The 13,709-nt window shown below is 32.9% G+C and overlaps 1 protein-coding gene across 2 annotated transcripts; it reads left to right on the plus strand.

Moving 5' to 3' along the window:
- Positions 1-1,953: 1,953 nt before the first annotated feature.
- Positions 1,954-12,679, plus strand: LOC127085418 (uncharacterized). Of its 2 annotated transcripts, none has more exons than XM_051025934.1 (18): positions 1,954-2,260; positions 4,074-4,172; positions 5,123-5,205; positions 5,337-5,421; positions 5,517-5,603; positions 7,190-7,251; positions 7,394-7,587; positions 7,672-7,732; positions 8,157-8,334; positions 9,934-9,972; positions 10,081-10,142; positions 10,234-10,270; positions 10,734-10,783; positions 10,872-10,941; positions 11,700-11,775; positions 11,916-11,995; positions 12,093-12,161; positions 12,336-12,679. In XM_051025934.1, the coding sequence occupies exons 1-18, from the start codon at positions 2,195-2,197 to the stop codon at positions 12,354-12,356; spliced, it is 1,419 nt and encodes a 472-aa protein (XP_050881891.1). In that variant the 5' UTR covers positions 1,954-2,194; the 3' UTR covers positions 12,357-12,679. The 2 variants fall into 2 exon arrangements, with proteins under 2 accessions (XP_050881891.1, XP_050881890.1); XM_051025933.1 differs by having other exon boundaries at positions 1,955-2,260; positions 12,410-12,679.
- Positions 12,680-13,709: the final 1,030 nt, after the last annotated feature.

Here is a 13,709-nt window from a genome sequence, read left to right on the forward strand (position 1 = left end):
ACTAGAAAGCGTCAAATGGCGGTGGAAGTGCTCCACTTGTTACAAAGCATTTTCAAATGAATGTGAAACCGCCTCAAGAGTGAAACTCATATAGTCATCCAGCTGCTTTATCAACAAAGCATTATGAGAACACAAGAACTATAATTCTTGTTTTGAAAACCCTAAAATGCTACGAACAGTAGACAAAGCTTAGTCCTTCATCGCCAGGGTCCTCACCATATCAACCACCTGGTCGAAAAGAGAACCATCAAGATTTAAGGGAAGCAAAGTATACTTTAACCAAAAAAGGGATGTAGAAACTTTCTTTACTTATTGTAGGTACCTATCCCACTGAAGCCTCATATCACAGACGCTGTCCTCCATCCATTGCTTTTCAGCATAATGCCAGTCAGATAAAAAAGCCTCCCAGTGACCGGATGCACCAAGGGCCAAAGTAGCCGAGGCACACAAGGTATACCAAGACAAAGTACCCAATTCTTCCTCCAGAATACCCCCCGAAAGGTTAGCCAAGTAAGTGTAGTACTCGTTCAAATGAAGAGGTTGGAAAACCCTGGCAGAATGAGAGGTTGTTTCAATATTTCCATAAAATTCTCAAATTATTAATCTTCTCCGGCCTTCTTAATTCTTTGAAAAAAATGGAGGAGATGGGGTTTTTGGATGAACGGGCTCCTGACACTTCACTTGACACTTTTATAATGATAGGTGACGTGACATATGACTTCCTTTTCAGAGATTTTGGACTTGATATTTCAACATTTTCTGTGACATGAATGATTAGTTCGGACTGTGTTTTACGAGTGATCTATATTAACGCTTCAGTAGGCTCATTGCTCACAACTTCATGGTTCACTTCTTTTATACTTGGTACTTCATACTCATTGCCATTTCTCAAGGAAATAACCTTGCAAGTTTTTTTTATTCTTGGTACTCAAAGTTAAGACATGAGTTTTAGTGGTGTTAGAAAAATCAACCTTTGTTCTTGAGCTAAGTGTTGTGGAAATTTTCCCATTTTAGTCTCTAAGTTCTTGAAACTCACCTTATCAGCTTGAATTTGATTCTTTGCTTCAGTAACAAATGCCTTTGTTTCTTGCATGAATGTTTTCAAAATAGATTCCACCTGGCCGTTTCCATTGTTTGCCACACTTACGCCAGATACAGAAAAACCATGTGGTACTTGAGGTTTCAACTGATTTTGAGTAACCATAAGAAATTTGTGTGATTTCTCTATGATGGGTTGTATGTGTTTCTATATTGGTTGATGTATTCATTATTATTACCATATAATTTATAGAATCAAGATTTGTAGAACAATCCTTCAATAAATTTACACATCCATAATAAATTTATACATGCTTTGTTGTTGTTGGCCATTAATAGGTGTTTATAGTGATGAATTCAATAAATTTAAATCCTCCTCTATATGATTTGAGCAGTAAGGCTCCACCTAAGGAAGAGTTGGAGTCTCATGTATGGTGAAAATTGATATAGTATCTAGATCCTAAGATCCTAAGGGTTCCTAAATCCGTAAAAGAGAGCGTGGCATATAAAGCGCACGCGCATCGAAACACATTAAAACTCAAAACAAACTAACTTAATGAAGCGTTGAATTAATAATATATTTTTTTTGATAATTAGAGATCATTGACGCCTTTAATCACTAACGACTCAAGACGTACATAATCAAAGACAAATCATAACCTGCCTTTGCTAGTTAAAGATTTTGGATGAATCTAGTTCGAATTGAACCAATCTCGAATCTATTTAAGTTAGGTCACTAAGTCTTAAATAAGAAGACAAACGAAAGAATGGATAGACCCCGTAGACATGATTGATTAAGGCTTACCTACCTCTAAAGGCCACCAAATTGTTAGATTCAATTGTTTCTTCTCAATTAAATTGTGTATTTAGGCAAAGTTTAAAACATTTTATTTTAAATGGATTGGATTCGTTAATTTGTCAAGTCAATTTGGCTCACTATTTAAAGTTCTCTCATTGGGCGAAGACATAGAGAGAGAGAGTGATTTGAAGTTTCTAGAAACAAAGACGTAATGGAATTTGGTCCGTGTATGCAATGAACGAGCAAGGGGCGAACACGATGCTCCTTACAACCTTCTTCTCTTCAATCTCTTCCTCTTAATCTTCAAAAATTTCACACACTCTCTTCATACTTTTATTATTTCCCATTCTACCCTCAATGGCCACTCAAACCCCTTCCGATTCTCTCGCCCATTCCCTTCCCGACGTCGACGACTATGTTTTGGTCAGTTCTCTTCCTCTCTTCTCCATTTTTTGTTTCGCTAATTTTCTGAATCGTTTCGTTCCTGAGCAAATGTAGCACCAAACACTGCTCTACACATTGATTTTTTTTCTTGAATTTTTTTCTTGAATTTTTTGAATTGTTTGGTTTTATGCTTTACTCTTTTAGTACAGAGAGTTCTCAAATCTGTTTCTTTTTCTTTGTTCTTCTAACAATTGTGATTTTAAACCCTTGTTTGTGATTCTGTTTGCGATCGTTAATATTTATGAGTAAGTGTATTCGAATTCGGGTGATGTTCTGATACAATTGCTAGCTTTTGCCTCCATAATCACGGTTGTGGACATTTTTCTAAAATCTTGATTTGGATTATTTTTTCATGTTCAAATGTATGTTTGGAATCAATTTTGAGGGGATATAAGTGATTCTAGAAATATAGAATTGATTTTGACACGTTTGAGCCATGTTTCAGGGTAGTATTATTTTTTTTGCCTAGGGAATTGGTACTTTTGCCCAAGGTTTTAAGTAACCACCCGCATAAAGGCTTTCGCGATTTCGGTCAAACGGGTGTTGCAACAGATTGCGGTTGTCGTGGTTTAATTAAGCCCAATTTGTTCTTTGTCATAAAAAGTGTGAATAACATAATCGGATACAGTTTCGTCGGTTCCGTATTTGCAGTAGCGGCCCGTTTTTTATAACCTTGATTTTGCCTATACAATTGATCTTAAATTTATTGAATGGGAATTGATTCAAATATAAATCAATTTATAAAAAAATGATCTTAAATTAAATTAATTGATTGGGAATGGATTCAAATATAAATCAATTTATAAAAAATAATTTTATAAAATTAATATATTCAAAATCAATTTTTGCCAATGTATAACAACACTGACGTGTTTTAGAAGATATGGTCATTCATTAGAAAAACTAAATTAACCTAATGAATTTTTTTTCCCTCCATTCAGTTTTTTCAGTTTTTTTTTTTGGTTTTGTTAAACTGCAGTGCTTGTTCTTACTATGCAGCTGTGCACAGCTTTTTCTTTCAAAGTTGTTTCTTGTGTCTTCCTTTTGTTTCTCTCTTTGTCTTTCTGGTTTTACATATGAATATGGGAAAAGACAAGCCCTCTTGTTACCTTCCTTTTCCTTTGACTCCTAATCATTAGGTGAGAAATCCAAGGAGAGAAAGTGACAGTCTAAATGCGATTCAATGTTTTCTTTTTCTTGTTATTGTTTGTTTGTGTGTTATTTTTCTGTATCATGAGCTGTGGCTTTTCAGGTATGCTCAGCTGTTAGTTTGAAAGAGAATGTAGCTTTCTTATTGTCATTGTAAATGGCTTAGTGTCTGTGCTGACTCACAATGGAGAGTGTCAGAATTTATGTTTCCCCCGTCCGACATGATACACGATTTTTGTAAAAATCAAATGTTTTGTTACTTTAAACTTAATTTGATTTCACTTACAAACCATGAGTCAAGTTCATGCAGAGTCACCTATGTCATATGCTCACTCAATAGAACAGACTTAAATTTGTAATTAAATAATATTGGTTCCTCACAATCTTCAGTGTGTGGCTACTTTTCTTACAAAAACTATCGTAGTAACACAGTGTGGATAATGAAATGTTCTTCTTTCTCTTTTTATTTGTTGGAGTCCTGAATTGAGAGTATTAAGCAATACAGATGATAGAATTTATGCATCCAGTCCCATTTTGTTTGAAACATTCAAAAGGAATAGTGAAAAGCCGTATGAAACAAATCAATATTTTCATTGAGAATCTAACGTAGAAATATGAACATTGAAATTCGGTTTGGTTGCAGGCAAATGGACCGGAAGGATTGGAATGGGACGCATTTCATTATGTTTACGAGCTTGTACAAAAGGGCAATTTGGCTTTTCGAGAGAACAGAATGGAAGAGGTGATAAAAATAGTGTGCTTTCTTTTTGGCTATTCTGTTAATTTTCTTCTTCTGAGTGCAGTCCATTTATATGTGGTTATTGCTTGCAACCTATATTATTCTTTTTTCTTTCATAAAATGTATAATATTGGGTTTTACATTAGAGTAGCGATACATCTACGTTATCAATCTAGTACGTATAGTTTCTATGATTAAAATGTAAGTATTCATCTGTAGAGTAATCATGTATCCTCCCTATACTTAATAATGAAAAAGTACATTGAATGTTATGGAAACATAAAAGAACAGATTGTGAGGATGTAGAACTATTCTTTTCATTATACTAGTTTTTCTTGTTGGATTAGCTAGATGTCAAGATTTTTGGAAAAGGGATCTTGTGTGACAACAGTTTTGTTCTGGATGCAGCCAAGTGTAGTGGAATTTTATTACTCACTCCTTCGTTCATGCCTTTATTTAATCATTCTATTCGAAATACAGGTCTTTATTATTTGCATAATTGTATAGCCCTGTTATGTATATCATTTTTGTAGTTGCCATGTTTACCAAGTAAATCATGCTGTTGCAATCCAATATCACATAGACTGTGTTGTTTTAGATGAAATTTGTGTTTTATTTTTAACTAAAGTCATGATATGATTGCAGTGCTTTTTGCTATAATTGTTAAATTTTTTAGAGTTTGATTCACATGTCTTTTCTTGGTCTGTTTGATGGAAGCTAAATGAATTGGTGTTGCCCATAAGCAACACATTTATTGTCTATTATCTTGACAAACAATTGAGTTGCTGCTTCATTCCAATGCATATTTTGCTTCTGAAACATTATGTTTGTTTTGTTTAACCAATATGTCATACTCCAGTCTGTTCACTTTGCAGAATTTTACAGAGATATCAAGGGGTTATTTCATATACAGGGAAATTTGATTCTTATACTTTTTGTGATTATTTATTTAGGCAATCAGCTTTTACTCAAGAGCCTATAACATCAAATCTAGTGATCCAATCATCCTCAGCAATCGAAGTGCGGCTTATATTAGGTTAGGCATATTGAACATTTTTCTTTTAAATTAGTTATTACAAACTGTTCTTTTAATCTTGTTCCTAATAGTTTTGGTTCAGATCTGTTAAATTTTTTGTTCTCATGGCAACGACAATATTTTTCAATCAGGATTAGCCAATATTTAATGCACAGATCATCATCATTTTCAGAACAAAGGCCATTGAGTGGGCTTGATCCCACAACGCTTGCCGAAGTATGTTCTATTGGATCATTTTTATTATGCTGAAATACTATCATATTTCTAAATTGATTTGCACATACTAAGTTGATTCTTGACATCTTATTCAGTTGGGTTTGAAGGACGCTACAAGGCTTATTGAACTCCAGTGTAATTCAGTAAAAGCATACCTTTTGAAGGCCAATGCTCTTATTCTAGTAAGATACTCATCTCTTTTTCTCAGTTGATCTCTGTATTAGTTTATGGGGCAGGGGTAGCATACCTTTTGTTTTAGAAAATGTATTTTTTTTCTAGGTGGGGGTTTGATTTATATTTTGCTAGGCGATTCACATGTTTTTCTCCTTTGAAGGCTCCCTATTTTAATTATATGCGTTATATTAACCCATGTCATTAGTTGAGGAAAATTCTTCCAGGTCTATACTTAATTCATGGGGAACTTTTGAATGAAGTGGGTGTGGAGTTGGACATGGCCTATGTTATAGTGATTCAAGAGAATAATGAGGGGATGTCAAAAAAATGTTGTTAGATAGATATTTAACCTGTGGTTCGTATGTGAAAATTGCTGCTAGCAATCAGAGATATAGTTACACAAATTAAGGATTTGATTTTATCATCTGTGATTATAAAATGATTTCTTTCGTGATTGTAACTACTACCTATGTTTGATCATTTGACACAATATTCACGTATCTCATTATTGGAAATACTCAAGTCTTCTATAGATTAAAGATAAAGCATGGAAAGAGTTTACTAAGAGTGACACTCTTCACCTTACAAGCCGGTTTTGTAAGATTGAGATAGACTTAACCCAGATTTTAAGATGGTATCAAAGTCTATTGATTGGACCAGCCACCGTTTATATCCACACACCAAGCCCAATAGTGCTGGGGCGCGAGGGGGTGTATTGGAAAAATTATGTGCCACATACTAATTTGGGGCACTCACCATTTACACCTACAAATTAAGTCCCACATATTAGTTCATGTCACAAACCATTTACCTCCACAAATTAAGTTCCACATACCAATTCAGGCCAGTCAGCATTTACATCCACTCATCGAGCCCAATAGTACGGGGCATGAGGGGTGTATTGAGAATAACCCAAGTCTGACATAGATTAAAGATAAAGCATGAAAATAGTTAATCAAGAGTGACACCCTTCCCTTACAAGCCGCTTACAAGCCGTTTTTGTAAAGATGCCCAATATAAAAACCTAACACCTGTTCTTACAAATTTTATAGTTTTTGCTGGTGATCCTTGGAAATACTTTTGAATAGGAGTCACCTTTACAATGATTCTTGGGTTTTGATTTAAAAAATGAACCAAACAAATGGTTACAACTGTGATTATGAAGAAGCTTCTTCACATTTCTATATTTTATGTGCTTTTGATATGTTCTCTATCTTCAATTGTTAATACAATTGTTCATGCGAGAAGCTCTACCTAATATAATATATTAAATAGTTATTAAAATGCACGTGTATGAATGAGCTTGGCCTTATTGTACTTTATAGTGCACTTTTGACTTAGTAATATATGCATACAGTGGGTGACTACTATATATAGTTCATTACATTGCCGAACATTTTTTTCTACTCTCTTCCATACTTTTTACTTTCTTTTCTTTGCACTGTTCTCTGATTCACAAAATTGCTTCACCTTGATTTTGACCTTTGTCAATGGTGCATCCTCCTTATCTTTATTACTCTTGCCTCGCTAGCCTACTTTTATATTATAATGTAGGTGTCTATTGAATGTAACTCGATATGATATTGTATGGCAGTTAGAGAAATATGACGTGGCTCGGGATGTAATTCTTTCAGGACTTCAAGTTGATCCTTTTAGGTATTGTACATTTACAAGTCTTGTCTTATTTTTATCTTACCCCTTTTGGAAAAAAGGTGGAATGTCTGAATGTAGAGCTTTTTCTACAGTCATTTACAGTTCTATTTCTGAGTGCTGTTTCATTGCATTTGATATCATGTAGTAATTCCCTTCGGGAATGTCTTCAAATAGTGGAAAGAGTATCATCTAATTCAACAGGGAGGAGTTCACATGTACAACCCGATCGCAATGATGACTTTGATTGCACTCTCTGCTTGAAGTTGCTGTATGAACCTGTCACAACCCCCTGTGGACATTCTTTTTGCCGTTCATGTCTATTTCAATCAATGGATCGTGGTTAGTGATAGTTAACATTGTTTGTATTTTCCTTAGGAAAACATATGTTCTATGTTAGGTTTGACTATTGCTCTCATTTGTTAGGGAACAGATGCCCATTGTGCAGGACAGTTCTCCTCCTTAACCCCAGAACATGTTCAGTTAGGTGAGTTGTCCTTACGATGTCACAAATGTAATTTAGATAAACAACCACATCAAAGCTTTGAATTAATTACTTCATTTCTTGTTATAGTTTATAGTGGGATGGTTATTCACTCATTTAAATGATATTAGGCTGAAAGATCGTGTGCTAAATACACACAGTGGCAAGTTACATTATTGTGACATTGTCGTGGCCCAAATTGCTAGAAAAAATGCGTGTTTTCAATATCCTTCTATTGATTGAAGGAAGCCCTTTAGTAGGCTACAGTGGGCATATCTTATAGGCAAATGCTACTTGTCTACCTCAATTCAGTTTAATCTCAGAGTCAGATGCCATGATCACATAAAAAGTTCTATTATTTTTTATTCATTGTTACTTTTTTTTCCTCTTCTAATTCATGTTTCATGTTCCTATTAATTGTTGCTAGTGTGACACTGAAGAACATCATACAAAAAAACTTTGCAGAGGAATATGCTGAAAGGAAACAAGAACATGACAGTTTAGTCAACATTGGTGTAGATATGCTCCCTCTTTTTGTCATGGATGTTGTCTTACCATGTCAAAGGTTTCCACTAAATATATTTGAACCTCGTTATAGACTTATGGTGAGTTAGTCAGCGTTCTGACGGTCACCAGAATTTTTTAACTTTAAAATACATCTTGAATGTGAAAGTTGGTGACTAGTTTTTCTTATGGTACTTGTACATATCTTTCACTGCTCAAGTATTTTCAACCGATCCATTTCTTTTCTAAAACCTTTTATAGCACTTCTCTAGGCATTCTATCATATGCTTTTTCCAAATCAATAAAAATCACATGTAGGTCTTTTTGATCCCTCAAACATATCTCTATCAATCTTCTTGGCAAGTATATAGTTTCCTTGTGTTAGGAACCCAAGAAATTGGATATCCTAACACCATGATCATTCTCCTCGACATAAACCCGGATTATTATTTTGTGATGTTACCCTTTTGTCTTAATCTCTGCGTGATCACTCTTCCCAAGTTTCGTAGTATGATTCATGAGTTTAAATTTTCATATAATTTGTATAGTTTTTATGTCATCTTACAGATAAGTATTAATGTGCTTCATTTCCATTTATTCAGAATGCTATTAGACCTCAGTATCTCATTGAATAGCTTTGTGATTCATCTTTTACCTTTCTTTCCCTCTTCCACACTTCTCTGACAGGTATATCATGCGATCCAAGTCCATCTACCATAGTATTTGTGTCCTTGTTAGTGTAATCTGGACAGTCGTATTTAAGCACAAGTTGTACACTATAAACCCTAATCTTTCACAAGTTGTACACTGTAATCTGCTCCGTAATTGGGGACGTAGGAAGAATTGGCCAAACTTCGTTTCCAAACACCGTCTGTTCTATTGTTTGCAATTATTGCTTCTTTTCTTTCTTGAAATTGATTCCTGTTCTAGCAGTTTCTTTTACCTTATATTCTCCTTTTCTTCGGTAGTATGAGTTTTTTTTACCCTCCTCTCTAGAAGTAAGGCTATCTGAATTAAAGAATATTTATTTCCTTCATTAAAGATAACACAAGTATACTAATTATTATAGAGAAAACGGCATAGTTTTTGAATTATTTGTATTTATAATGTTTTAAGTAAGACAGAATCTTCATATGCGACATGTAAATTTGATTAATTTTTCAAAAATGAAGAGTGGGTTGGGAGAGCAGTAAAATAGTATCAATTTTTCAATCAGTGAGAACCCTGATGCAGGCTATACTGTTTACTCAGATTTTCTGTAGTAAGCTGGAGAAAAAATTTCTGGTTTTGTTTCTAAGTTTAAAATAGTTTCATGGCAGAGGACAATTTGTGTTCTTCATATATAGTCCACATACTCTTCATACACAAGTTGCCTGACCTGGTAGGATTCTGTAAAAAGATTTCAAATGGCTCTGGTTAAGCTAATAGACCATTTATTTATAGCATGCAGCATTTGGAGAGGATCGAGAGGACGGCTGAATATTGATTGTGTATGAACTTTAACATTGTTTTGAAATTTTCATAAAGGCTGTCAATAAACACTAATTTCAAAATTGTTTGACCTATTTAATAATTTAATTTGTCAAATATTGCATTGACTTTAGCGATAAAAGGTGTTCATATTTATATTCAAATTGTCTGAAACTCTGAATGTTATCATATGTCTTATTGAATATTTTTTCCTCTTGGGAATAAAACAGGTAAGAAGAATAATGGAAGGCAATCATCGGATGGGAATGGTAGGTTATTTTGGTTATCCTTTTCTTTCACTTTTCTTGCTTAAGTTATATAATTGCATTGACCATATCCATCTGTTACTGTGTTTGATTTGTCTATTGATCTTCTAGGTTATAATAGATTCTTCAACAGGTTCATTGGCAGAGTTTGGCTGTGAAGTGGAAATCACAGAGTAGGTGTTTGACTTTTATATCACCTGAAAAAAATAGTCTCAAATACTTATCTATGACATTTGCTTAAAAAAATTATATTCCATGTTGTAGGTGTGAACCGCTTCCAGATGGTCGATTTTATATAGAGGTAAAAGATTAACTGATTTCTTTGTTTATATGGATTTCTTTTTGCTTATTTATGATACTTAGTGTTTATGAGGTTTGAGAGTTAACTTTTTGGGACACTTTTTTCCTTCTTTCTTTTTGATGGGAAATCAAAATGCAATTTTGAAAACTTTAAAATTGGTTTAGGATATTTGAATGAATCCAAAAAGAAATTTATTAAAACTACAACTTTTGCTTGTTATATATATTTCTGACGGTCTTAAAAATTTCTTGACAACTGGCGAGTTGTTCAAGTTAAAAGTCAGTGTTCATGATTTTTCTCCTTATACTTTTCATCAGTGTTGGGTTGGTTTTAATGGTTCAAGGATATACTTTTAAAGTTCATAAGAAATTTCTATTGAAATAGACTTTTTTTTCTTTCATTTTTTTAATAACATTTCAATTTGTAACAAATTTTGATTACTTTAAAAAATGATTACATGCAGATTGAAGGTCGTAGGAGATTTCGCAACCTTCGTTCTTGGGATCAAGATGGGTGAGTTGTCTCTCTGGATGTTATGTTCAATAAAACCTCTTGTTTTATTGTGTGGAATTTTGCCTTTACATCTTAATGTTTAATTCAGGTATCGTGTGGCAGAAGTTGAATGGGTACAAGATATTATGCCCCCGGAAGGGACAAAAGAAAGAGAGGATGTAAGTTCACTTTAATTATGGCATACACATCTTTGTAAGCCATGCTTTTGGAGAGCATTCTAATTTCTATGACCTTAGGCATATAAAGCTTGAAGCCATGTAGGCTGCATAGATTGTGATGGGCTTAACTAAAGAATACTACTAAAACTAAGGGGCTTAAATATAATGATAGACGAGAAGTCAAAATTGAACACATTTCTAAAGAAAAAAGAATACTTTAGGAACACCTGTGCACAAAATGGACACCTTAAATACACTATCCACTCTTTTTAATATATGTGAAAATCGTAAAAAGGGCTTATAAATAGGGATGGAGGTATTAGTATCATGTGATATTGACCGGTAGTATTCTTTACCAGTAGTACTAATCAAAGAATGCTATTATATAATGACTGCAATGTTTAAGTTTTATTCTTGGGTAATCAAAGAATGCTAAATGTTTAAGTTTCGTTATTGGGTATTGCTTGTAATTTAAAATGTTTTTATGGACCACAGTTTAGCTGCAAAAGGTAGCTATTTATTCCTTAGCACAAATATGCAAGAAATGCTTTTTACTCTTGCCAAAATTTGAAATAGGGAATCTTGAAAAATTTGATGTTCGAATGTTCCACAAAAGTGAAGTTCCTCAACACTTTATTTTTTTAATGCTAAGCTTTTACCTATAAGTCGAATAACCATTTATGTTGAACGCATTACTATTGTAACAAATTTTCATCTTTCTAACTTTCTAGTAATGACTTATTTGTATACTATGATAGTTGCAGGAGTTGATAACTAATGCAGCAGAAAGTGCACGATCATGGATAGGAAGAGCTAAAGAAGCAGCAAGACATGGTAAAACACTAAACCATTGTTCACCTAAATTTTTTTGTTCATGTCATTGAGTTATAGTTTGTTTTACCTTTCTTCTTTTTTCACGTTTACAAATGAAAATACTTCCACATTACTAAACTAAAGAAGTATATCATTTACAGATCAAAGAAGATTAGAGAAATTTGTGAATGTTGAAGGAATGATACCCCCGCTAAGAGACCCGGAGCGCTTTAGTTTTTGGGTGATTATTACATGTGATTTAAAGTTTTTGCTTTGTTGGTAAAAACAACAGCTTTTGCTGTATTTATCGCTATGTACTAATTTAATCATGATTACAGCTGGCTACCCTCTCCAATCGGAGGCCTTCAGAAAGATTGGATCTTCTACGCATTAGAGATACCAAAGAGGTATGGAGTCATTTTTAGAAAGTTGAATTTTAGTCGCATTCAAAATTACAGTCATTGTTTTGGGTACAAAATCTGCTTTCATTCTTAGTCCTTGTATACATTTAATAATAGTATATTTTGATTGAATAGATACCTACTAGGGGCTAATGTACAGTAGTTATTTTGTTAATTCAGACTAGTAGGGAAAAACGTTGAACTGTGGTGATGTTTTTAGAGAGAATAACAAGTTCTTCCTTCATTTCTTTTAGAGAATTAGGCGAGGCCTGATATTTCTTCGAGCAGAGGAACAAGGCTGCAGAATTCAGTAAAAGACAATATAAGGAGCATTAGCATTACTATTGCAATTTGAATATTTATTGTAAATTCATTTACAAGTCAATCAAATATTTTTTGGCCTCTTAAATGTCTGTTTATGAGGGATAATTTTGTTGTAAAATAATGTTGAACCCAGTTGTTCTAATATACTACTACATGGATATCCTCATTCTGATATATATACAAATGTTCGTTGATTTAAAGTTTTAAATAGTTATGCAGGCCAAGAAGTTGTTGTAATTGGAAGCTCCCCTTGTAATGGTTGATGGGAGAAATTCTTGCATAAAAACACATTTTACTCAAATATTCTTATAAATAGCCATTTAGTGTAAATATTTTAAATAAGAATTTTAAAGTTAATGAAGGTATATGGATAACTTAAATTTAATGAAGGAATATGAATTTTAAAGTTATTTTAAAATTTTGATTTAAAATATTGACATTTTACTCCAAGAATATGGATATAAGTAGGAATGACATGGTAGGATATGGATAGGAGGATACCATAGGGGATATATCCATATCCGCTTACTTTAGTAGTAGGCTAATTATTCGTTTTTATGTCAATTATGTGATTTTTTTTTTTGAAGATACTAATAATCTTGATAATAATCTTGAGTGTGTTTCAAAATGATAAAAAGATATAGAAGTAAATATTAATTTTTTAATTCAAAAGTGTTGCAGAATCTGAAATAATATAACTTTTAAAAGTTGTTATAGGCGAAACAATGCAACTTTTGAAAAGTGTTGTTGTAGGTGAAACATCGTATATTAGCAAAAGTGTTGTTGAAAGTGTGTGTTTTATCAAATATCGCAACCTTATGAAACAAGATTAACTTGATCTATAAATTAAGCATTTCGAATTCAGAAAACATATTAAAAAGTCTATCCATTTCGAATTCAGAAAACATATTAAAAAGTCTATCCTCTTCGTATAAAATTTTAAATTTCATTTTTTATATATTCAATTTTTTTATCTATCTTGTGCAAACTCGAGTATAAAACGAATCATCCAGAATATTCCTGCATATAAACTCTAAGACAATTTGAAAATAATTGAAATACTATAAAAAAAATGATTCGTTCACAATTTTATTCTCAATCTATTTAATTTAAATTAATTTTTATAACAATTTTATTATATATAAAATAATGACCACCGGAGCTTCAGTTTCAAACATAAAGATGGGAGAAAATTCAAATAAAGAATGAAGAATCTAAACACATCATTGA

Source organism: Lathyrus oleraceus, chromosome 5 (assembly GCF_024323335.1).
Source record: "Lathyrus oleraceus cultivar Zhongwan6 chromosome 5, CAAS_Psat_ZW6_1.0, whole genome shotgun sequence".
Lineage (NCBI taxonomy): Eukaryota > Viridiplantae > Streptophyta > Magnoliopsida > Fabales > Fabaceae > Lathyrus > Lathyrus oleraceus.